General features: G+C 36.6%; 2 protein-coding genes across 2 annotated transcripts; one reads left to right on the forward strand and one right to left on the reverse strand.

Annotated features, from left to right (window-relative positions):
- Nucleotides 1-377: 377 nt before the first annotated feature.
- LOC113720728 (uncharacterized) lies at nt 378-914 on the reverse strand. The gene has a single exon (XM_027245667.1). The coding sequence runs from the start codon at nt 912-914 to the stop codon at nt 378-380; it is 537 nt and encodes a 178-aa protein (XP_027101468.1).
- A 1,440-nt stretch (nt 915-2,354) lies between these two features.
- LOC113722183 (receptor-like protein kinase FERONIA) lies at nt 2,355-4,214 on the forward strand. Its single transcript, XM_027245669.2, has one exon. The coding sequence runs from the start codon at nt 2,439-2,441 to the stop codon at nt 3,990-3,992; it is 1,554 nt and encodes a 517-aa protein (XP_027101470.1). The 5' UTR covers nt 2,355-2,438; the 3' UTR covers nt 3,993-4,214.
- Nucleotides 4,215-27,229: the final 23,015 nt, after the last annotated feature.

Here is a 27,229-nt window from a genome sequence, read left to right on the forward strand (position 1 = left end):
TCCTTACTCTTTTCCTTTTTTGTCATATCCCCTCCCCTATTCTCTAGGCTAATCTCTGTCCTACTTTTCTGATCTCCCACCCCTTCTCTCTCCTGTATCATACTTACTTGTCACTTTTGTGCATCTATCCTCCCTATCATGCTTCCTTCTAATGATCTATTGGCCCTTAAAGGAGAGGCCATGATATGCCCTGCCCTCATCCATGCCCCGTACTAGTCTTCTCTCTAGTTATGCTCATTTTCCACAGTTGCTTTGCATGTTTTATCTCCATGCCCTATTATTCCACATTTGTAGCAGAAATCTGGGCATTTTTCATATCTAAACTCAACCCAGATTGGGTTCCCATTGAACTTGACAGTGGTACCCCTTGCCAATGGTTATGATATATCTATTTCCTCCAGGATTTTCATATGTCTCCCCTCCTTTCCTCCTCTTGGTGGGATGATAATTTCTCTAATGGCAGAGAACATTTGTTCGAGCTTAAATTCCACTGCTTTACTCAACCAGTGGATTGGGAGATTCCACACTTGTATCCACATGTGAGATACATGGAACACTTCTGTACTTTTCTCTATATCTGGAGCCCATGGTTTTATGACAAGCAGTTGGTTATCAATAACCCATGGTCTTCCATTCATGGCTTTATCCTTGTCTTTGTCCTCTGCAAAGTTAAACTGGAAGACACTGGGGCCGAGTTCCACAACGTGTAGGTTCCTGGGGTAGCCCCACATGTGTGATGTGTAGTTTTTTACCCCTGTAAAGTTTGGAACTTTCTCACCCATAATCCTTCCTACCAAGCTCAACTTACATTCCTCAACTCTCTCTAGCACATCCTCTGTCTCTAAGTCTATTCCTGCCATTTCTTTGTTGCTTAGGTCAAACCGTTGGAACGCCTTTGTGAGTGTCGCCGCCATACTGCCGTGCTTCTAAGTGGTGCCTGTGTCAATTGCAGCTGCTAATACCAGGTTTGCTACCTTTTGGATCTATAGGAGTCAGAGCAATCTGAGTTAACCACAAGATAACATAGTTTATAAGCAGAAGTAAAAGAAGAGAGTGAAAGAAAGAAAAAACAAAAAAAAGTAGAAGAAAAGGCCCAGAAAGCCAAAAGCTTTAAAAGCCAAAGTGGAGCTAAGCTACTTTATGACCCCATGACCGACAATATCAAAGCTCCTGCATTCAATACTGGGAACAGAGTACCGACTTGCATCCTTCTGCTGAGACAGCTTCCAGTAACAGTTTAGATCTAATACTATTTGTTTTGTGTGTTGCTAGATTATTTGGAAATTGTATTTTGGATTTCTTGAAAATATTGGATTTGGCGGTATTTGCTACGGTATTGGATCTTGTGTTTTGAAGTTTGAGTGTTGGGTTTTGAAGTTTGAAATTTGATTGTTTGAAAGTTTGAAACTTTTTTGTCTCCCACACTGGAGAGAGGATTCTCTACTTAGAGAGAGAGCTCCCATTTTAGGGAGTGCCTGGTCTATCTTAACTATTGTGGGAATGTCATTGATTGACTTGAAACATAAACTTGTGCTCATTCTCGTATTTGATTATACTCAGAGTTGATTGCCTGAGCATCTGCTTGTGCAGCTTTGATCAACCACACGGAAGGTTGACTTCCCCCTAGTTTTGCTAGGTAGCTTTTAGCACTAGTGGCCAACGTGGCAAATAATAGCATTGTTTTTCATCTTCTTCATTCATGTGGCTAACCATGTTGATGTCCTTGTTGCCGGAGGAGGTGAAAATGACATCTCCCCTAGAGACCACATCTTCCAGCATTGAAACTAGGGAACTTCCACGAGGCCTTGAAGAGTAACGCTGAGTCCACTGAACTTTGTCTCGGTGGCCACAAGAAAATCCTTTTTTTGGATTGTAAGTGAGAGTTCGAATTTCATCTGTAGCAAAAAAAATTTAAAGAAAGTGTTAGAACATCTCTTTGGTCTATTCAAATCCCAATTGCAGCAAAAAAAAAAATTCAAAAGAGATGTCGGAACACTCTTTTAATTACACGGCCTCTTTAGATTTCTTTTCCTCGTAGAATAGGATAGATTAGATTATACAAATATTATTGTTACCATAAAGGAAAAAAGGAGCCTTGAAGAGCACAAATTGGATCAACCTCAGTCACATAACACAACCACCAGCTTGCTTCTCCAACTTGAAGCATCGGAAGAAAGTATAATTTGAATCAGTCCGACGACTTGGACTTTTCCAACTTGGCAAGTCCACGCAAGACTTCACAGCGAGACTGCCATCCTCGCTTAATTGTCCGGGACCAACAATCCGCGGCCTCACCTACTTAATAAATGCCAAACGACTTTGAATTAGCAGCAAATCCCAATCCTACGCCAGCTTCTTATTTTGTCTTCAATGATGCAACTAGCAATCATTCCATAAAAATATTGAGTTAGCAATTTTTCCCACTTAATTTTGTTCCAATGTTTACTCTTCTTGTATACCTCTCCTTCCACTTCAGTCTGTTGTTCACCATCACTTCCAGTGACACTCCACCTTACACGCCCACAGATTATATTCTGATCAACTGTGGCTCATCCTCAAACGCAACTTCAACCGATGGCCGACACTGGGAAGGCGATGTGGGCTCAAAATTCTTGCCGAACGACGTTGCAAATATTTCATTAGCAGACACAGCAACCGAACAACATTCCTCAGTCACCCAAATCCCTTTTCTAACTGCCCGTATCATTCGATCTCAATTCTCTTATACCTTTCCAGTCTCCCCCGGCGAAAAGTTCCTCCGCCTTTACTTCTACCCGTCCTCCTACTCCAGTGGCCTCAATACATCTGAATCTTTCTTCACTGTCACGGCTAATAACTACACCCTGCTCAGCAACTTTAACGCATTTCTTATAGTTTCTGCCAAGAAATTCGCACCTGCCTCCCTCATTAAAGAATTCATCATCAATGTTCAGGGTATGAATCAATTCCTCAAGGTTAACTTTTTGCCCTCTATGAATTCCTACGCGTTCGTTAATGGAATTGAAGTTGTTTCAACCCCGGACGACCTCTACATGGGTAACCATGACATGTACGCTAATCCCCTTAAGTTCGTGAATTGTCCCAATGTTCAGTTCGAGTTTGATCAGAACAAGACTGCCTTCGAAGCTCTTTACAGGCTCAATGTTGGAGGAAATGATGTTTCTCCGGTATATGATAGTGGGATGTTCCGAGAATGGGCTTCCGATGACAAGTTCATCTGGGGCGGAGATCGAGGAAATCCATTGAGCAATAATGAAATTGCTATCAAGTACACTCCGCAAACCCCAAATTATGCCGCGCCCCCGATAGTTTATGCTACCGCAAGGGCAATGGGCCAGTTTAGCACCAGCTTCAACTTGAGCTGGATCTTTCCCGTTGATTCTGGGTTTCTTTATCTCCTGAGGTTGCATTTTTGTGAGATCAATCCTGATTTGATTACAAAGGAGAACCAACGGGTGTTCACAATATTCATTAATAATAGAACAGCTGAGCCAGAGGCTGATATTATATATTGGGCACATGACCCTGGAATCTCGATTTTCAGAGACTACATCGTGTATGTTTCAAACCCACCAGATGGTCGCCGGAACAAGCAAGACCTGTTTCTTGCTCTCCACCCAAATCTTGACGTCAAGCCAAAATATGCCGATGCAATCTTGAATGGCTTAGAATTGTTCAAACTGAATAGCTCCGAAGGCAATCTTGCCGGTACCAATCCTGGCATTGCGGTGGATCCCAATTCCCTGGTGTCAAACACCAAGTCACCGAATAAGGGGAGCAGCGGGAAATTTCGGGTGTCTATTGCTATCGTGGGAGGGGTGGCGGGAGGGGCCGCCATGGCTTTAACCATAGGTTTCCGAACCCGGCTCCTCTCTAGGAGAGTAATCCTCCAGTTTCCCGCAATGCATACTTGGATGTCAGGCACATGTATTGAATTTTTAATCAATGGTCCGACAACACTACTCAACTACATGTTTCCCAACCATGGTTAGAAGACTCCAACCAACTTCAATCTCTCTCTTTTAGATGACTAAAATCGCTAGGACCTCTATGTCAACTTCTCCATAATTTTGGCTTTCATTCCCAAACGTTGTAAGCTATTACTTTTTGAGTTAATTTTTCCGACATCATTAGTGTAAACCTACTTTACATGGATGGCTCACCGTATTGCAGCACCTCGTTAATAAAAATTAGCAACCTATTATAATCTGCAACCATTACCTATTGCCAAATATAAAATAGTTTAATGATAAATATCTTGTTTAACTAACATGATAGTAGGAGCAAATTCCACGGCATTCATCATTTGTGAGGACCCGAAAAATTTCTTATTTTTTTTATTATCGAGTATTATTGGTCTATTTAAATATTTATTCACCTATTTTCTCTAAATAATTTATTTCAACCATTCTAAATCCATTCATATGAAACAATGTCTTCCTTATGTTTTTAAAACGTCCTGTTAGTAAATTTAATTTTCGAAGGTTCGTTTAAGTGAGGAATAATGAGTACATGTGTTTTAAGGTGATATTCTATTCGAGAGTGCATTTATCTTGGGGAGTTAAGAATGATCAATAGTAGATTAAGAAAGGTTAACGAGGAATAAATACTAGACTCCTGTGAGGACTCGCAGAAATTTATTATTTTAAATTCCATTTCGAACTTATTTAAATATCTAATGGCCCGTTTGTTCCGAATATTATTTTCTAACCTTGTTAGACCTAATTATATGGGTCTATAGCTTCGTTATATTTCTAAAGTAACTTGTTTCAAAATTTAATTTTTGGAAACTCGTTTACAGTGAATAGTGTTACGCGTTTGGAGATTATAGCCGATTTGGGAGTACAATAAGTTTGAAAAATTGGAGACTTGTACAATGGTCTTAAAAATAGGTATTTTATGTTTAAGTACTTAAGTGATAGTTAGTAGTATTATCGTTATAAGAATTTCTTGGAAGTTTCACTTTATCGCGCTTAAATAGGAAATACGCATTTTTACGCGCGCGATTTAATTGAGGGACTTTAGATCCTTATTTTGGGACAATTAAGAGTGAATAATATTTATATGAATATAAGTGTATTAAAGGTTTAGTGCACTAGTGAAACAAACTCGAGAGGAATCGAGCACAAAACGCGGGCGTACGCGCACTATTCCTAATTGACTTTGAAGCAAATTTTGGCCACAAATTTAAAAGCTTCTCACGGAAGCTTACTAACAGCACTAGCTCTTCTTTTCCTACTCCAAACAGCCAAACAACAAGGAAGAAAAACAGCTCCAAATTCCTCTTCATTTCTTCACTAAATCATCACCAAATCACTTCAAACTTCAACCACACCTTGCTAAGCATTTGGGGATTATCTTAAGCTACCTAAGAGCTTGCTTTTCCACGGTTTTTGTGAGCTCTAAGAGGACCAAAATTTCTGTTTAAGTTATCAACAAAAGTAAGTAACGATCAACCTTGATAATCTTGATTTATGGAAGTTCTATTGCACATCTAAGCTTATGCATGCATGTGGGTAGTTTGTTTATGTTGGAAAAATTGTTGTGTGGGCTCTATGAACTCCCATGTTGATTGGATGGACTGATTTGGTGAATGATGATGAAATTAATGTTGGTTTAGTGCTTATATTAGAGGATTAATGTGGGGTTGTTGAAAGAAACTCAAGGATGGTGTAATAAGCAAAAGTGACCATTTTACCCCTGCCATGTTCGTGCACTTTGGTGCGAATTTTTGAGATTTTAATGCCTTTTTTATGGTGTACACATGTTATAAGGATGGTGTAGAAAGTTTCATTGAAAAATAACATGATTTGGTTGGTCAAATGTGTCGATTTCTAAAGTTTGGCAGAACTAGAAAAGTTTCCCGGATTGCCCAGGCAGTCCTGTTGTTTCGGCTATAACTATTTACTCCGATGTCAAAATAGAGTTCTGTTTGTGGCACTGGAAACTAGACATTCTCAGTTTTCTATTGGTATAAAGTGCATGTCCTGGTTCCACTTGTGTGAGCCAAACCATTCATTTGAATTTTGCTGTCCTATTTCGTTGGTTCACTACAGGGTAGAACATGAACTACAACTTGATGCTCAAATGTGAGCTAGTTGTGGACGGATTTTGAAAATGGTTTCTTCTGAGAAATTGTAGCTTTATGAAATTATTTTTCAATGCCACCAACCATGTCCAATTCGGAGTTGAATTGAGTGATTTGTGGCCGTATTTCGAAACTGACTTCTTGAAGGAAAACTCTCCTTTTGGGCAGAATTGTAACTAAACTCGATTGAGACTTGTTAATTCGAGATTCTTGGTGTTAATCACCCAAAATTGTGTTTTGGATACCTCTTAGACATTTTCTATGTAAATGGACCGTGTTTGAGGTACTTTGTAAGCCAAATGTTTTGAAAACGGAAAACGAAACTCGCAAGGCAGATTTGCCTTGGAAATTTTGGAATTTTGGTGATTTGGTTAACCAACTTTTCATGCTTATTTATCCATGAAATTTTGGTGATTTGCCTTAGACATTATATGGTAGTATTATACTGCTAATTTTGGTGCTATTCCGAGGCCGTTTCATTGCTTAACTAAACTTCCAAAGTTCGTGACTTGAATTTGGAAAACCCTTGTTTAACAAAGAAATTTGGGTAACTTTGAGCTACCATATCTTGGTGCTCAAAACTTCAATTCTCGTTCCTCTTGTTCCATTTTAAACTTTGATTGCAGCTCTAGCTGACTTTCAAATTTGAGAGGCTAGTTCCAATTCTGTGAATTTTGCCGAATTTTCCAATTTGGCGAAAAACCAACCCCGAAACTGCCTCGATAGTCTAGAACCGAAACTTTGAACCAAATTTTGAATACCTTCTGTTTGGAATCATGGAAAATGGTCTTTTAAGAACTTTTATTACTTTGAAAGATATTTCCAATGGTACCAAGTTTTTCAATTTTGGACTTGTAGAGAGTGAGATACGATTTTACAAAGTGAGTGCTCCAAAGCTGGAAAATTCATAACTTAGAGGAAATGAAGTTTTTCCAAACGCTCTCTCTTCCTTTGATATCACTTGATCGTTTTACACTCGATTTCAAAGATGGGAATCAGATTTCACTTGTGTTATAAAATCTCACTTTTGAGTCTCGATTTACGAATAATTAAGACTCATTTTCGTGAAATTTTCTGAGATCGCACAAATGTACAATCTTTCTTAATAATTGGGGTTGATAAGTGATTGTTCATTACTAATTGCTCAAGCACACAAGAGGACCTTCCAGAGGATCCCACGGTGGACGCTTGAACTTCAAGTGCCCCTTTTCTTCCTCATTACTTATATTGGTGAGTGTCAAGTGTATGAATACTTGATACATGCTTAATTGTTATAATTGTTTGGAGATTTTGAAAATGAAAGCGAGTGTGTACTTTACCGCACTCGTTCTTATTTGAAATGAATGACTTATGATTAAAATGAAACGAATGAATTATGAATGACTTAAATGAATGATTGAAATGTATTGAATGAATGAATGAAATGTAATAGTATGCTATGGCTGCATACGTCGCTGGAGTGAATCTCCTCGACTTATAAATGTTAACTGGGGGACGTCCAAACTCATAGGCAAACCTTGGACTTGAGTCGGCATGAGCTTGGTCGGGAACCTTGGCTAATCATGAGAATTACATGATAAGCTTGATTTATTGGAGAGATCTTGTTTGGCATACTCGTTGAAGTATCGCCTTATAAATGATGTTCGGGTCCGGTGGGGGTATGCACGGTGGACAGGTGGAAGTAAGTGGTGATCTACGGATTGGAAATACCAACCCGGTTGACGGAGTGTCATCGCGGAAAGGTATACGAATGACCTTGGCAAAGCAAGTGGAACTTAGCTCCTGAGAGCTACCATATCCTTGAATTGTTTCTGTTTACATCTTATTGGAATTATCAATTACTTGTACTTTATCAATTGACCTGTTATTTGGGCTTGTTACTTGGACTATGTGCTTGCATGTGTGTTCTTAGCCTCACGAGTGTTTTGCTCACCCTGTAGATTTGTTTTCCTTAATAGGACTGGACATGGAATGGACTTGGAGAAACCCCTTTTGATGTACTTTTGACTTAGGGTTTCTAATGTAATTTGGGCTAGACCTCTTATTGGTTGTACTTTTGGAAACCTAATATATGATTTGGATATTGGATGTATCTGGATGTTGTATGTTTTGGGTATTGATATAACTTTTGAGAATATGATGTAAGGATTGGATAATCACTATATATATATTGTTAAGTTTGGAAGTTTTTCGCACTTTCTTACTTATCTAGTGTTGTTGAATAGTATTGTGCTAAGCTTGAATGGATATTACCATGAGTTCTGGCGAGAGATGGGCAGGCGTCCCGCGGATACCCTCTAGTTTGCCTTAGGGAGAAGTGGGGGCGTCACATCATCACTAGTAATTCACCTCTTTTTTTGCCTCTTTCTATTGTATTATGGATTTGCAACCAAGTTCCTCTACTGATCAACTCAAAATTGGGATGACAGGTTAGACTTCTTTAATCTTTCTCTCTCTCTCTCTTTTATATGTATGATGTCTTTTATAAACCCAATTTAACTTAATTTTTGCAAAGTGTAAACCCTAATTCAATATTTGTTCAAGAATGGATTTTGTAGTATAAAAGAAAGATGAAATAAATATGTCGAAAAATAAGGAAAAGTAACTAAGTTCCTCTTTATATCACAAAATTATAGTGTAGATCGATTCCAACCATGTAAATGGAAATCCTTATTAAATCTGTTTTGAATATTTCAAGAGTGGTGCAAAACATCACAGGTTTGTATAGTACCTCTACTTTTTTTTTCTAAATGACATTGAAAATTTTTAACCTGATTTGACACCATACTCAATATTGCAGAGTTGCACTTCAAGGGTTGCAAGTATTATGTAACAAACTTGATGATTTGCCCTACGAAAATGAGCAAGACAGTAATTTATCTAACTCACATTCTGAAATTCACGATCTCACTCAAGGTCAAACATCTCAGAAGAATATATTTAGTCCCATAACAGTTGCATCAAAAGGGCGTCCTCACACCTTACGAATGAAGGGTGGTTTAGAAAAGTCTTGTAAAAGCAATAAATACTCTTATTGCATACAGAAGGGGCACAATAGAAGTACGTGTCCCAAATTAAAGAATTGCGTCGACTGTTAAGTGCAATAAATGTTCTTGTTTAGAGCTTGGTAGCTTGATGTATTACCTTTTCATTCATTCGCGTGTACTGTTTAGATGTTTAGATTACTTCACTAGAATGATAGTTTGTTATCAAGTTTGCTTGTCTAGGTTTAGATTACTTAAGTAGAGTGATAGTTTGATGTATTTATCCTTTCACTGATACATGTTCACGTGTCCACTTCAAATGACTTGACCAAAATATTTGTCCCCTTTAAGTGACTCGACCAGAATATTAGTTTTAATTGGAATGTCATTATATTGTTATTTATTATTTGTTAGTAATAGCATACAGAGGGAGACCAAACAGTTAGGCGAGAGAGCCATGTTATAAAAATAAAAAGACAAATTTATGCATCAATAATATACTAGTACGTTTAGCATTAGCATTTCAATAATATAAGATTGTCCATCCAAGACCTTTCAGATTGATTGGAGTACTGTAGCTTGTGAATTGATCGAAATACCCTTGACTGTTCATAGACCTTGTTTTGCGGACAGTTTTCTCTCCTCTCCAAGATTTTGATATTTGACCCTGAAAATGTATGATTAGGCTTTGGAGGTCTTCATAAGAAATGTTGGTATATGTCTTAGCTTCGTAATGCCATAAGATTCGTGTCAATCCGATAAGTGTAGCTTCAATTGTGATTAAAGTGCCAAAAGGCGATAGAAGCTTGATGATATTAGAATTCCTTTGCTTGACCTGATATTTGTAATCTAGGGTTTCAACTTGAGCAAGGCAATGATGTATGCTGGATAAGGTTCGTGAGCCATGGTTGGTGAGTGATCCCTCACTATTTCCCAAAAGTTACTTTTGAAATAATTCTTGCATTGATTACATGATTGCATATCATTGTGTTTGTGTGTGTGCCATGACATTTTGGCTCCGATGAGTTCTTGGAAAAATCTTGTGCTTAGAACCAACGTCTCCACTACTGTTTACGCATTCTTTGGAGCACGATGGCTCCTTATTTCTGTTTATCGGTTACTTAATCTAAGGGAGCGTTGGATATTTAAGTACAAGGATTTTACTGGCTTACAAGAGCAAACTCCATACATTTGATCACTGATTCATGACATCATTTACATGCACTATCAGAAAGCTTATTTGATTTCTGGATTTTACTGTTCACTCGCTGAGCTTCTAGCTCACCCCAAATGTTTTCTTCTCCCCACAGGGATCGAGGCAGAGGAAGCGCTTGTATTACATTATTTGTGTGTCTGGATGGCGTATATCTTGTACAGTTTGGATTTGGATTCATTTTGTGTAATAGTTGGGCTAGTGTGACTGTTTGGAATTGAAGTGGATGTATGTGTACATTCCACGCTTAGATTTAGTTTCCACTTCGTTTATGATATGTAATTCTTGGAGAATTTGATGTATATTTGAGATATATCTTGTAATTTAATTGAGAACTGTAGTGAACGACTGAGTCCCGGTGAGAGCTGGACAGGCGGTCCGCCGAACCCTTTGGTTCGCTTTAGGGGAAGGTGAGGCTGTCACACAAAACATGTATAAAGAACCCTTCCTCGTATAACAATAACCAAATTAATTTAAAAGGAAAAGTCATCAGAAGCATCACCAGTTAAGCATGCATAAAACAAGCCAAGATTTCAAGATTAACCAACTCAAGAGGGAAATAGACGATGTATATAACTGCAAGAATTGTGCACCTTTACTGTGACGCCCTCACTTCTCCCAAGAGCGAACCCAAGGGTATCGGTAGGACGCCTGCCCAACTCTCGCTTGGACTCGGTACAATCCATAATTCAAAAGCTCGAAATACTGCGAATAACTTCAATATATATATTTAAAGTACTCTAAAACACTTCATACTTATAATAGTCAGCTCTAAAGCTTAACACAACCCAAAAGAATATTTACTACAACCATCTGCTGTAATACCACTTAAAGTTTTTAAAAGAGAACAATCTAGTACTATTTACGAGCACACTTGGTCTCGAATCCTGTTAAGGAAAACAAAAACATGGAATGAGCTACACAGCCTAGTAAGAATCCAAGACACTCTAGAAGTTCTAATAAATCAATTAATTTGAGCATACCACATATATGGTTCAATGTTGCATATTGGACACCTTAACATGAGATAGTCATCATTGTATGAGTACTTTGAATATAACAAAAGCATGGTTCAAGGTTGCACCTTAGCACATTAGCATGATACAGTTATCAATGTACGAGTAATTTGAGCATATCACAGGTATAGCTCAAGGTTGCATGTTGGCACATTAGCATGAAACAGTTATCATTATGTACAATAAACACACATTGAAGGATACAGTGTTCCAGTGGAACTATTTCGGTCAACTGCACCTTATAACTTCAGAATCCCCTCGGTTTGTCTGGCCATCACCTTATCCCTCCGGTGGTAGTACTCGAGTATACTGAAACGGTGGCTCAGGGTTCCAACCTACCCGACTGAACCCAGTCCTGGCTCAAGTAGGTTAGTAACTAAGGGCAGGGCCCAGTTCAACTTAGAGCTTACAACATGCACAAGTAATCAAATAAATCGGTAAATGGTAAAATTTTATCATTTTAGTAGGTCGAGTGAGATAAAGTAACACTCGCCTTAACATGGTGGATAATTTCGTATGAGCAATTATTAGTAACATTTAACACATAAACACGTAAGCAATATGCGGTAATTTCATATGAACATATAATTTACGGTAATCAAGTAATCAAGTAGTCAGGTAATCAAGTAAGCAGGTAATCACGTAGGTAGGTAATCAAGTAGGTTGGTAAACGGTAAGTAATTATGGTTAACGGTTAACGGTTAATGGTTTACGGTAAGTAATTACGGTTAGTTGGCAGATATTTTCCATTTTAATAGGCCGCCATTGGCTATTTCCCACTTTTACCACTTAAGAGTCGAGGAGATTCACTCTAGTCGACTTATGCAGCCATAGCACAATTAATCATTTAAACACTTCACGTAAATATGCGATTCAAGTATTTCATATCGAGTAATTCAAGTATACTTTATTTAAATATGCATGAGTGTGGTAAATACTTGACATGTAGCATTTAACACTTAATGATCATGGAATAAGCATGTCATAGACTTATTCAAATTACGTACTCCTATATGGAACACTTACCTAGTCAAAACAAATGAGTAAGCGCCCAAACAAGTGTTTAGGCGTCCGCTCCGAGTCCCTCTTGAAGGTCCCCTTGAGCGCCTGAGCAAGTAATAATTAACTTTACTTAAAATCATGCATTTACCAAGAAGGATGCACACTCAATTAGACTAAATCAAAGTCTTAAAAGAAAGCTTCAATTCTCTCTACTCGAGGTTCAAGAGTGGAGTTTTAAAGTTCAAAGAGAGTCTAACATCGTTCATGAAATCAAGTTCAAAGCGTTCAATCTATATCGAGAAAATAAGTCAAGGTTCCAAAATTGCATTTTCTAAGAAATTGGCAAAATTCAGCTTTGTATGTCAATTTTAGAAAAATCATATCTTGCACTCAGTAGGTCTAAAGATCGAAAATGTAGAACCGTTGGAAACTAGTTCCGAAGTACTAAAGTTCCTAGAAGATACTTTTCTAAGATTCAAAATGGAAGACACTCAAATTTTGGCTTAAAGTGGCTGACTTGGACTCCCAAAACAGATTCGGATTGGTTTTTGGCAAACTTTGGAAATTTGGCAAAATTCACACAATGCGAACTAGCCTCCAAAATTTGGAACTCAATTAGAGTTGCAATCAAAGTTTAAAACAAAACAAATGGAACAAGAATCAAAGTTTGAGCACCAAGATATAGCAGCTCAAATTTGACCAAAAATTCCTCATTGATCAAGAATTTCCAGATTTGAAACATGAACTTTGGGACTTCAGTTGGACATTGAAATAGACTCGGAATGGCACAATGTGACAGCCCCACCTTCCCCTAAGGTGAACCAAAGAGGTTAGCGGACTGCCTGCCCAGCTCTCGCCAGGACTAACGGTGCAGTATTTCAGTAAAACAGTCAATAGCCATGAATAAAATCACAAGGGGTGAGGGCGAACAAGTACACCCTCACCTCAATCATTTCCAATAACCAAGTAAGCCTTCAAGGCATCAAATACACATAGCACAAAGCCACATTATAACAAGTAAGTGAGTAGTATACTCACTAATCAAATAAGTGCTATTTCATGCACTTCCGTCAGGGGAATGTCGTGAACCACCGTCACGCCCTAGAACAAGTAAACAAATGCAATGAGACTCGATAACGAGTCATATAGCAATGCCAATCACAACCCCAATAGGGTTTTATAAACATATACAAGTATGATAGCAAACCAGGAATTAAGAAAGGCCTTAAACTCAGGCCTTGGAAAGAAAACCGGATTCGACCTCATAATGCGGTAATGGCACAACTCTCACTACAATTATCGGATGGGGGTGTAAAACCCACCGATTCGAAGCTATGGAACAGGGCTACAACAATGAAGAAGGTCACTCAATCCAGTTCCTAGCTTAACTAGGTCGAAAATGCCAAATACTATACCAGAATTACCAAAACAGGTTTGCAAATCACACAAAACTGTAATTACTATAACTTAGTCTATACAAGTCCAAATGCCGAAATTCCAAAGGCATATGTTAGCTAAGACATCCAGCTACATTTCATCAGAAGACACCAACAACTAAATCCAAACCAATTCCAGTCAAAATGGCCAATAACCAGTACCGTTTTCGCATTCTGTCTAAAGCAGAACAGCTACAGTAATTTCGTCATAACTCATTCCACATTAATCTAAATGACCTGAAATTTTACAGGCACCTCAAACACATCAATACCTACAACTTTCATGTTTTGAGCAAAGTCAAATTCGGCCTCTAACCCTATGATCCAAAACCGGACAGAATTGTGGATTTAAGAACCCTAACTTTTCAGTTTTCATTCCAAATCCAAAATTGGTTGCATTTATCCACATTTCACATCCACTAGAGCCATTATAGTCCATTGCCAATCATCACAAACAACCACACCATCATAATCCAATTAAACCAGAAAAATCATCATAAAATGGAAAACTTCACCAAATCAATTCAAACCAAGATAAAAACCAGAAATTTCAGCACTTTAATCACTAATAAGCATAACTTAAGCATCATTAGATGTAGGAGGAAGATACACACACCACTCACCTAGTAACAAGAGAGGTAGAGGTGTTGGACACCTTAGCTCTTCCAAAAACTTCACCAAATCAACCACTAACACCAACTAGAAAGATTTTATGGAGTAGAAACTAGTTTAGTTGGTTGAGTTATGGATTGAAGCAAGAAGAAATCAAGACTTGAAGAGGTTTTCTTCCTTCCTTGAACTTGAGAGAGAGGGCCGGCCAACAAGAGAAGAAAAATTGTGAATTTTATGCAATTTTTGGATATTTAATCCTTTGGTCAAAAAAGTCAAAATTGTGAATAGTAAATCTTAAAGGAAAACCAATAACATGGTGACACTTGTCACTCTATTTAATGCATTCTTATCACTTCTTTTCTCTCTCACATCAATCACTTCACACACTTTACTTATCTCTTAACACCCGATAAAATTTACACAGTATCCGGAATTTAACCTAATTGGCCGAATTTTTCCGAACTTTTCGCACTAGTGGGTCCCACGTCCAATATATATTCTTAATTTTTTAAAAACTCACCAATACTAGAAAAATCATCTAAAAACTATAATTGCTCATAAAATCAACCCAGAAAATGTTTCTAAGCCAGAAAATGCAAAAATTATGCAATTAAGGGAACTAAAACCCTAGAAAAATTTTTAGTGTATTTACGGGTTCTCACACACAAAATTTGGTAGTATTACTCTACCATATAAGGGATATTTATCTGTCAAATTTCATATAAAATTTCATTCGGGAAGTCGGTTAACAAAGCCACTAAAGTTCCAAGAATTTTCAAGGTAATTCTGCCTTATACTTTAATTTTCTTTTTAAAAGTTTTGTTCCACACAATCAACTTCAATTAATTCAAATATTGAAACTAATGTTCCATAAACATCCAATAAGTAATTTAGAAGTAATTGACATCAAGGTTTTCAAAATATAACTTCCCAAATCAGATTTGACCATTCGGCCAAGAGAAAAGGAAAATTTTTCAGATTCGAAGAGCAATTTTGGGACATCATTTGTATATCGAAATGGTCTTAGATCGACACCAAAATTGGTACAATTTAACTTCCATATGAGGGCTACTCCTCTATAAAATTTCATTTGAAAATTCACACGGGAAGGTAGTGAACTAAACTACCAAAATTCAAGAAAATCCCAAGACCTATCTGTCTTTTGCTTCCTTCTTCATTTTCAAACATTTTGCCCAGTGAAAACGATTCAAATCTGGCCCATTTATGAAACAAAGGTCTAAGAAATATCCAAGATACATTTGGTAGGTGGTTAACACCAAGAATTTCAAGATCACAAGTCCCAATTCAAAAAGAGTCATTCAACTAGCCAAAAAAAGGGTTTTTTTATCACTAAGTCAGTTTCGAAGTTCAGCCACAACTCACTCAATTCAATTTGGAATTAAGTGTGGCTGGTGGCATTGAAAACTAGATTCATAAAGCAACAATTTCTTAGAAGAAATCATTAGCAAAATCTGTCCACAGCTAGCTCATATTTGAGCATCAATTCGCTGCTCAAAACAGAGCTCCCAGTGTAGATGCGAAACAGGATAGTCATGTTCAAATGATTGGTATGGACTACTCAGGTGGAACCAGGACATGCATTTTATACTGTTGGAAATCTGGAAATGTCTAGTTTCCAGTTCCACAAACGCACTCAATTTCGACCTCGAAGCAAAAAGTTATAGCTGTTTGAAAAACACTGCCAGAGCAGTTACGAGAAAATTTCCAGTTTTGCTAGACTTCCGAAATCACCACATTTGGCCAACCAAATCACGAAATTTTTTTTGATGAAACTTTGTACACAACCTATATTACACATATACATCTGAAACAAGTCATTAGAACCACAAAAAATTGCTCTAAGGGCCACGGTATGTACAGGGGTAGAAATGGAAAAATTCTCCCCTTCACTTCCTTTGAACTTTCCTTCAACAATACAACCTATTTCCACTAGATTAAACACTAATCCAACATTAATAACTCAAAACACAACAAATCAGTCCATCAAGCCATAGTGGGAGTTCATAGAGCCCACACACCGATTTTCCAACGTAAATAAAGCTACCCACGAGAATCCAAGAGCTCATGGGTGTAATATAACTTCCAGAAACTAAGATTTGAAGGTTTAATCGTCACTTCCTTTGCTAGATGTTTCAAGGCAGAATTTTCAGTCCTCTTTAGCCCAAGAAAAGCCATGGAAAGCAAGCTCTTTTGTAGCTTAAGATGATCACCAAGTACTTAGCAAAGTGTTGTTGAAGTTTGAGATAATTTGGTGAAGAAATGAAGGTGAAATGAAGAAGAAATTTTTGGTTCTTTTCCTTCCTTGATGCACAGCTGTTTTGAGGAGAAAAAGAGAGAGTTGTAGCACCACTTGAGGCGATGAAGAGAAGGGTTTTGATTTGGTGTGATGCTCCCATGAGAAGCTTAAGAATGTGTGGCCAAAATTACTCCAAAAGTCAACTAAGGATAATCGCGTATACTTGCGTTTCGTGCTCGATTCCTCTCGAGTTTGTTTCACTAGTGCACTAAACCTCTAATGCACTTCCAATCATATTATTATTATTCACTCTTATTAGTCCAAAAATAAAAGTCTAAAGTCCCTCAATTAAATCACGCGTGCAAAACGCGTACTTCCAATTTTTGCGCGATAAAACGGAATTTTCAAGAAATTCTTATAACGATAGCTTTACTAACTAATACTTGAATACTTAAATATAAAAATACCTATTTTAAGACTTATGTAAAAGTCTCCAATTTCTCAAGCTCATTGTACTCTCAAATCGGCTATAGTCTCCAAAATGCGTATTTACTATTCTCACTTAACGACTTTCAAAAATTAAATTTCGAAACGAGTCATTTTAAAAATATAAGTGAGTTATAGATCCATAAAATTGGGTCTAAAAAGGTTGAAATAAAATATTTGGAACAAACGGACAATTAAATATTTAAATAAGCTAGTAACAGGAGTTTAAAATAAGTAAATTTTTGCGAGTCCTCACATTTATTACATGTATAATGCTTAAATTACCACTGATTTCAAAAAAGGATGCTAGTAGAAAGCCATTCTTTTATGCAATAGTGGCATAGGAATGAATGCACACCTTTACCAGATTCCTTGGCATTATATTGAGATAATGCATCAGCTTTGATGCGCAGAAGCACAATTTGTGCTTGTTGGACCCTAAACTTGAAACAAATACATTAGTAAAACCGCATATCCCAATTATATTACAAACTTCTTATTAAAATCCGTACCTTCGGAGTGACCATTAAACCACAGGACTACTTTGTGTGCAAGACTTGGTGATTGCCATAACCTAATTACACATAAATAGTAAGCCCAATTAAATTAACCTCATCTGCCAAAAGAGTATGATGACAAGCACAATAATACAACACGGGCCTCGATTAAAATCCGTGACAAATTGTTCCAGGCTTTCATTCTGTTTGAAAAATCATGTTCAAAAACCAACATAACCCATGAACTTCTAGATTCCAAACTTCAATCATTCAGCAATATGATAGTCATGGCGACAGTTTTTTGAGTGTACAGCCACACGTATAAGATCGCTAATTAGATTTGCCTCTCCTTCCAAAGTAAACCCAAATAGGCCGTTTGATAACAATAGTTTGGAAGTTAATTTTACAATTCAAATCATCCCACATTAAATATAGCTTATAATTTGACAGATATCCATTGCATCACCGACTGTTTGAATAAATTGAATATAGCTTATAATTTTATTAAACAACCAAATTATCAAGTAAATTATGCTATTATCTGGATTTTAGTCCCTTTTCAAGAAAGCAATATCTTTTCACCAATTTGATCCAAATAGGATGATTCTTTAACAAAAAGCAGCCCACAACCACAAGCTGAAAAAATTCCATCAATAATGCAGTCTGGTCAATAATCATGAAAGAATTAGTAAAATTTTTATTATCCAATACAGGCCACACCCAAGATCTGTTGCATAGAATTCTCTATCTAGAACAAAACCATACTTGCAACATATACTACAAGCACAAGGTCATTTTCATAGCTCTCAATAGTATCAAAGAGAAGAAGATAACAAAAGCGACATTTTTTGCAGTACTTAAAAGGGATAATCACCAATCCAAACAAGAAAATAAGCAAAGCCCATGAACCTTTCAATCCTGAAATTCACACAAAAAGTCGTTTCCAGTATTACACCTCTAGGAAAACAAGGACTTGCTTGCTGCCCTTCCCATATGATTTTTCACTATTTTTTAAAACCCCTAATCACTAATTGTTGAAAAATCGAGTTGGAAGATTCATAAAGGGCACTTCTACTGTTGGTAGAACAAAGGACATAACATGTATTACAAAGGATGGAAGGGTGGAAGAGCAATAAAAAGGAGAAGATAAAGAAGCATAGAAATAAGAACAACAAGAGAGGAAGGATAGATATAAGAGACGAATTTTATTTAGCAATAACTTATAAATATCAACAAATTAAATAGCATAGCAATATTATTAACTAGGAGTAATAGGTTGCCAATTTTCATTAACGAGATGGTGCAATATGATGAGCCGTCAGTGTAAAATAGGTTTACACTAACGGTGTATAGGAAAGATTAACTCTTATTTTTTCTTCTAATCTTTTCATTTTATTTTTAAAACTTCTATTTTTCAATCTATTCCTTTCAGAACGAAAATTGGGAACACCCACAAACTGAATGAAAAGATTGTGTTTTAAATTACTAATTGATATAGGAAAATCATAAAATGCTCAAAATCAAATTATCTTTCTAAAAACTATTTGCTAGGTTTAGTTACAAATTATGTTTTCTTACATAATAATTTCTTTCTGACATATCAAATCACACATTTAACTTATCATTCTTCTCATATGGAACTAGTGATTTTAATTAGTGTAATATGATTGCACATTCTATGTTACACGTTTTCAATCCAAGTGAAAATCATAAGAATAAAAAACATTACATTCATTGGATCAATGTTTATGAGATGTATAAATTTGCTCAACATTTCATTTGATTTTTACTAATTCATAAAAGTCCCATCCCGAATTAGTATATTGGGGCGTATTTTGTCTGTTAAGGTCAAGATTTCATACTTAATATTCTTTAGGGGAGAATAAAAATGTTTGTCAAAATAAAAGAAAGGAAGAAATTAACTTGGAGATTCAAAATAAAAATGATTGAAATTATCATGAAAAGATGACAAGAAGCTTAGTGTCATTTGACCCTTAATTTTACCATCCTTTATTATATTGTATTTTTTTGGCAAAATCCCATGCCCGAGGGATGATGACCAGCCATTTATTTTATTAATATATTAAAATAAAAAGGAGGGGACAATAACCTTACCTCCATTACAAGGAAATAACTAATAAAAGTAAATAAGAAGTACTACACTCTTACAAGAGAATCTCTATCTAACATACGGTCATCTATACTATCAAAAGTAATGAAGGCTCTAATCCTATAAGGAAGAGATGAAGAAGAATAAAAGAAAAATCCTGATGTAGGGGTTAAGGAAGCCATTCCATTCACCGCTGCATTTGCCTCACAGAAAACATGAGACGCATTACTAGGCAATTGTCGAAGTAAATATTGAACATAAAGGCCATTTGCCATTCCTGTTAGACGTAATCAGATTCACAAGCAATGCAAAGTCCACCTGAACTTGAATGTTGTGAAACCCTCGAGCTACACACTCTTTCAACCCATGCAACAAAGAAGAACTTTTCGCTTGAAGCATGTCACAGTCACAAAATTCATTGTAGAATGCAAAGAAAACCTTCCCACCCCGATCCCTGAGCACACCTCCGCCAGCTATCTTTCTCATCCTAACAATTACATTAATATTGAGCATGAGTGAATGTTGATCAGACTGTTTCCAATGAACAACCATCATCTTTATCCTCAACTCGCTGTTAAAGTGGAAAAACCGGCACAAAAGACATCTAGATCACCTAAAAGTTGCTACATTAAAACAGCATTAATGAGAGATTCTACCATGCAACAAATTTTAATAAACCCTAAATATCTCATTTTTTGTAAGTATACAGATTGTTTATTGATCACAAAAATATTAGGTATCGATCCCACAGGGAAGATTGTCAATTACCGATAGTTTTCGAACTACTTTATTTTTTAGAACACCATAAATGCAACATTTTAAATTTACACTACAAAGATGAAATAAAGGTAATAAAAATAATAGTAGAAATCTCCTAGAGCCATAGAATTCCTCATTACTCTTACAAGTGAAATTACTGGTTAATTTAATGTTATATCTGGGTTAGTTATGGTCTAATTTCCTAATGTATGTGAAATTTACTCTTGTAGTGAATCAACTATACTTGTAGCTAAACTACACCTACTCTCGTATTTATGAAATTAACTACAAACTTTTTTTTTATAAAATTACATGGAACAAGCCATTAAAGCCACAAAGATGCTCTTCTTCTTTTGTTAGTGAACTCCCTAGATTTAGCACTTCATTGAACTAATGTCAAATTCTAATTCTCATTGTAAACTTAACAACTTAAGATTATCATTATTAAATGCCAATTAAATAACTTGTTCAAATATTATCATCAAATAGCCAATTAAATATTACTAATAAGATATAAAAAGGTCATCCATAATTCTAGGTATAAATTTTAGCAAAACATGAAGAGAATGAAAGAAAAGGCCATACTTGTATTATAGTTAAACATGAACTCAAATACAAAAGACAAAACATGAAGAGAATGAAAGAAAAGGCCATACTTGTATTATAGTTAAACATGAACTCAAATACAAAAGAGAAAATGATAGAAGAGAAGCTACTCTTGTCACATGAGTTCCAATTCTCCATCATTCACCTTAGTTCTTCATCCGTATCTAGCTACAAGTACAAGATAGATAAACTACACTAATTATACTATACTAATGAACAAAAAAAAATTGTGAAAACTACATTTTGGTAGTGTCTCTAATGTTCCAAAGTTATGAAAATATGTCTTCAATTCCCCTTTCTATAAATGAATTCAAACTCCAAATGAGTTGCTAAAGTTGAAGTAAAATGTTTCTTGGGATTTTCAAATATGCTTCTACAAGTCTCCATACTATTCTTTACAGCTACAGCCAAAATTCTTACTGGATTGAGCTACAAAAAGTTGTAAAAAATTAGAGCAAGTGATGTGCATGTTGCACAACTTCCTTAAAAATAAACGGGGTCCATATGCATGTGTAAGGTCACATATTGCACCCGCACATTGCCGCCCTTGCAGGTTTGTACTTTTCTAATCAGTCTTTAACTTTGCTCTATTTTTGTACCAATTTTGACTGAATTTTTCTCGATGATGATAGCTGAACTAACTCTTATACAAAACATAAAAGTTGCAGCTCTTTGAACTAGCTTTTCAATGCATCAACAATCATCTAATTTTGAGCTCTGTTGACTGATAAATGACCAAAATACCCTTGACTAGTCAATCCCCTATTTCAATTTTTTGACAACAAAAATAGTTGACTGTATTTTGACTTTTTGACTAGGGAAACTTATGAACTGAATTTTGATATCTCATAAAAAATGTAGAGTTATGTATTATCTTCAAAATGGCTTAGAAATTACCTCAATCCAATACTTCTAACTTACGATATAGTCAAAATATCAAAAGCTGTCAAAACTATCAGACTTCTCTTCTTTTATACTTGATTGTATTTCATCTTTTGAACATTTTGTACTTCATATTCTCTTTAAATCACTTCAAATCATCAACAATCATCCAAATATCTTTTCAATTTACTTCATTTGATGATTGAATCATTAAAACCTATAAAACAAGTAGTTTTTTGTAACGGCCCCACCTTCCCCTAAGGCGAACCAGAGGGTTCGGCGGACCGCCTGCCCAGCTCTCGCCGGGACTCAGTCGCTCACTACAGTTCTCAACCCAATTACAATATAAATCTCAAAATTTCATCAAATTCTCCAATGATTACATATTACAAATGCAGCAGAAACTGATTCCAATCGTGGAACGTATACTTACATCCATATCAATTCCAAATATTGATACAAGCTCAACTCGTACATAAAATAGATCCAAACTTAAACTGTACACGATATAAGCCATCCAGTCACGTGAATAAGCACTCCAAGCTTTTCTTCGCCTTGAGCCCTGTGGGGGGGAAATAAAACATTTTTGGGGTGAGTTAGAAGCTTAGCGAGTAACCAGAAAATCAGTAATCAAATTGGTTTAACAATATTTCTTTTCAATGATGTCATAAATCAAATGATAAGTCCAGAAACGATTACAGCATTTACAAAACATTAAATATGGAGTATCAATAATTCAAGAAACATGTACAATGGAAAGCGATAGTAACATTCATGAAAGGATACATTCATTCTCCTGACATTTCCTCGCTCATTTGATCATTTATTTCATTTCATTCACCCCGTCCTTGGCTTTTGGCCAGGCTCCACCAACCTACATAGGTAATACTCGAGTATACCAAACGTTCACCCAAGTTCCTAATCGCCTGACCGAGTCCGCTTCTGGCTCAAGACGACCGGTAACAAGGGGCAATGGCCAGTTCAGCCCAAAAGGCTTACATTCATGCGCAAGTAACATTTCAATCGAAAATTTCACATTTATCGAGGTCGAGTGCGATAAAGTACACACTCGCCTTGAAAACTCGTTTTGGAAATCATTATAAGCGCTTAACACGTTATCAACCAAAATACAAGTCATGAAGTCAAGAAATATAGCAAACAAGGCACACTCACATGCCAGCACGCATGATATGCAAGAAAACATTTCAAAAGTGACTTTGGAAACAGTTCAAAAGTAAATAATGTAAGAAACGGTTCATAAATAACTTTAGAAGTAGTTTGAGGTCACTCACCTCCACGGCTCAGAAATCATCCATCACATAACATTGCCTTGCTCAAATCCAAGCCTTAGATCACAAACCCAATGCAAACAAGTCCCTTCAAAGTTCGGACAGCACTTCCCCTACATTTGCTAACTTTTCCAGCCATCATGGCTTCATTATTACTTCAGCCAGTCCCAAAGTCACACAAATAAGTTCATCTAATATCCATTCAGCAAGCTCCAAGAAGTACAAAGACAAGTCAAGTGTGACAGCCCCACTTTCCCCTAAGGCGAACCAAAGGGGTTAGCGGACTGCCTGCCCAGCTCTTGCTAGGACTAACGGATCAATTAATGTCGATCTAATGCGTTCCGGAACCTACCCACGCGCGTACACTAGTCAAAAGCACAAAATAAAAAAATAATAAAAATCAAAGCCGAAGATAAGCAGTACCGGCCACGTCAGAATTCGGATACTAGGCCGAGAGTAGCCAAAATTTTTCTTTTGCCGTTTGAAATACGAGTTGATCCGAAATCCAACCAAATATCAACCAAGCATATATATACATTGAAATCTAACATTTACAACCAAATGGCATGCCAAAAACCATTCATCATGAATATACATGTTCGGTTTGCCAATCAAAAGAAAATGAATCCAATACACATTAGGGTTTCATTCACAGAGCTATTCAAAAGATATATTTACATTAGCTCAACTTGACAACCAACTAGCACAACCTTTTCCAAAAGTGGTCATTTTCCTGTAAGGAAAACAAATGGAACGGAATGAGCTTAAGCCCAGTGAGTTACTACCACATAAGCAACTAAGAGCATATAGCATAACCTTTCATTTCAAGTACACAATTAAGGAATGAAACACATCGATAAAAGGATACGGACGGCTCTCAAGAGCCCATTTCCACGCTTCCATTCTTGATCCAACCTCATTGACCCTCCGTCAATGTTGAAGAGTAACCAACCGTAGACTCCTCTTCTCTCCCATTCCTTCCACCAAACATCCCCCTACCAGGCCCGCACTCCAAACACTTTGCACTGTGGTATTACTCGAGTATACCGGAATCAAGAGTCTCTCATACTACAAGATTCCTTATAACTTTACCCAAGGCTCATTAATTGTCACGACCAAACCCTTGTCGGCTCGATTCAATCAACTACCAATGGGGTTGAGCTCAATGATAACATTTGTAGTCGTTGGATACTTGTCCAATCGATACCAAGTCATGTATTTCATTTCATATAACAGTTCATATAACTTTCCAATAACTTTTCAATAACATGTGAAACAATAAGTGAGAGTGATAAAGTACACTCTCACATCAATCCATTAACATTCAACATCTCAAGTTCAAATATCAAAGCCATATAATAGCACACAAGTGGGTAGTACACTCACCAATCAAGCAAGTGTTGTTTCAAGCACTTCCTTCAAAAGGACGTCGTGAACCACCGTCACGCCCTAGAACACACAACAAGTACTATGAGACTCGATAACGAGTCATAAAGCAAAGCCAATCATAACCCCAATAGGGTTTTATAAACATATACAAGCATGATAGCAAACCAGAAATTAAGAGAGGGCTTTAACTTAAGCCTTGATAAGAAAACCGGATTTGACCTCATAATGCGGTAATGGCACAACTCTCACTACAATTATCGGTTGGGGGTGTAAAACCCACCATTTCGAAGCCAAGAAACAGGGTTACAACATTGTAGAAGGTCATTCAATCCAGTTCCTAGCTTAACTAGGTCGAAAATGCCAAATACTATACCAGAATTACCAAAACAGGTTTGCAAATCACACAAAACTGTAATTACTATAACTTAGTCTATACAAGTCCAAATGCCGAAATTCCAAAGGCATATGTTAGCTAAGACATCCTGCTACATTTCATCAGAAGACACCAACTTAAAAATCTAAACCAAAACCAGTCAAAATGGCCAATTACTATCGCAGTTTTCGCATTCTGTCCAAAGCAGAACAGCTACAGTAATTTCGTCATAACTCATTCCACATTAATCTAAATGACCTGAAATTTTGTAGGCATCTCAATCACATCAATACCTACAACTTTCATGTTTTGAGTAAAGTCCAATTCGGCCTTTAACCCTATGATCTAAAACCGGACAGAATTGGGAAAAATAAGAACCCTAACTTTCCATTTTCCATCCAAATCCAAAATTGATTGCATTTTCCTATCCAATACACCTCATAGAGTCATTGTCAATCATTACCATTCATCATACAAGGCCACAACATCCCATTCATATTAAACCAGAAAAATTCCCAATAAAATAAAAGCTTCACCAAAACAAGCCAAATCAAGAAACAAATCATATATTCCTTCACTCATGCCACCATTAAGCATAATATAACCATCATTAGGTATAGGGGAGAGGTTGTAGCATCACTTACCAAGAAACAAGGGAAAGAGAGATTGTGGACACCTTAGAGTTTCAAACAAACTTCACTACAACCCTTACTAGCACTAGAAGATAGGATTTTATGGAGTGAAATCTAGTCTAAGCTTTTGTTTATGGAAGATTGAAGCTTATGGAAGCTTGAGAGTTGAGGAATTTTCTTCTTCTTTGAGAGAGAGAGGGCCGGCCAACACAAGGAAGAAAAATGGTGAATTTTGTGAATTTTTGGAGATATTAACTAATTTTGGTCAAAAGTCAAAAATTGTGAATAGTAATTCTTAAAGTCCACCCAATAGGAAAGTGACACTTGTCACCTCCATTAATGCCTTCTTATCTTTCTTTTCTCTCTCACATCAATCACTTCACACACACTACTTATCTCTTAACACCCGATAAATTTTTCACAGTATCCGAAACTTAACCTTAATGGCCGAATTTTTCCGAACTCTTCGCACTAGTGGGTCCCACATCCAATATACATTCTTAATTTTCTAAAAATTCACCAATACTAGAAAAATCATCTTAAAACTATAACTGCTCATAAAATCCACTAAGAAAATATTTCTAAGCCAGAAAATGCAGAAAACATGCAATTAAGGGGTAATAAACCCTAGGAAAAAAAAATATTAGGGTTTTACGGGTTATCACATCACATCAAGCTAGGGAAAAAGTCCGGAAATGAAGGTTAAGCTCAAAACCAGAAAAACAGTTTTGATGTCATTTTGCGGTAATGGTACCAAAGGTGCTACGATTGTCGGATGGGGGTGTAAGACCCACCGTTTCGAAGCTAAGAACCAGGGCTACAACAATGTAGAAGGTCACTCAGTCCAGTTCCTAGCACAACTAGGTCAAATATGCCAAAAATACCAAACCAGAACCACTAAAACAGGTTCACAAATCACACAATGCTGTAATTAGTATAAATCGGTCTGTACAGGTCCAAATGCATTGATTCCAAAGGCATATGGTAGCTAAGACATCCAGCTACATTTCATCAGAAGACACCAACATCCAAATCCAAAGCAATTCCAGTCAAAATGGCCAATTACAAGTGCAGTTTTCGCATTCTGATCAACCCAGAACAGCAACAGTAAAATCGACATATCTCACTCTACACTAGTCCAAATGACCTGAAATTTTACAGGCACTTCAAACACATCAATACCTACAACTTTGATGTTTTAAGCCAAGGCCAATTCGGCCTCTAACATGGTGCAATAAATTCAGGCAGAATGTAGCTTCATGAACCCTAACTTTCCAAAATTTATTCCAAATCCAAAATTGGTTGCAAATATCAATCATTTCCATCCACTAGAGTCATAACCCCTCATTATCAATCATCATAAACAACCACAACACCATAATCCAATTAAACCAGAAAAATCATCAATAAAATCAAAACTTCACCAAATCACTTCAAACCAAGATAAAACCAGAAATTTCAGTACTTTAATCACTACTAAGCATATCTTAAGCATCAATAGGTGTAGGTGGAAGTTTAAGCTTCACTTACCTAGGAAACAAGAGAAAGGAAGATGTTGGACACCTTAGCTCTTCAAACAAACTTCACCACAACACTCA

This window comes from Coffea arabica, chromosome 9c, assembly GCF_036785885.1.
Source record: "Coffea arabica cultivar ET-39 chromosome 9c, Coffea Arabica ET-39 HiFi, whole genome shotgun sequence".
NCBI classification, from domain to species: domain Eukaryota; kingdom Viridiplantae; phylum Streptophyta; class Magnoliopsida; order Gentianales; family Rubiaceae; genus Coffea; species Coffea arabica.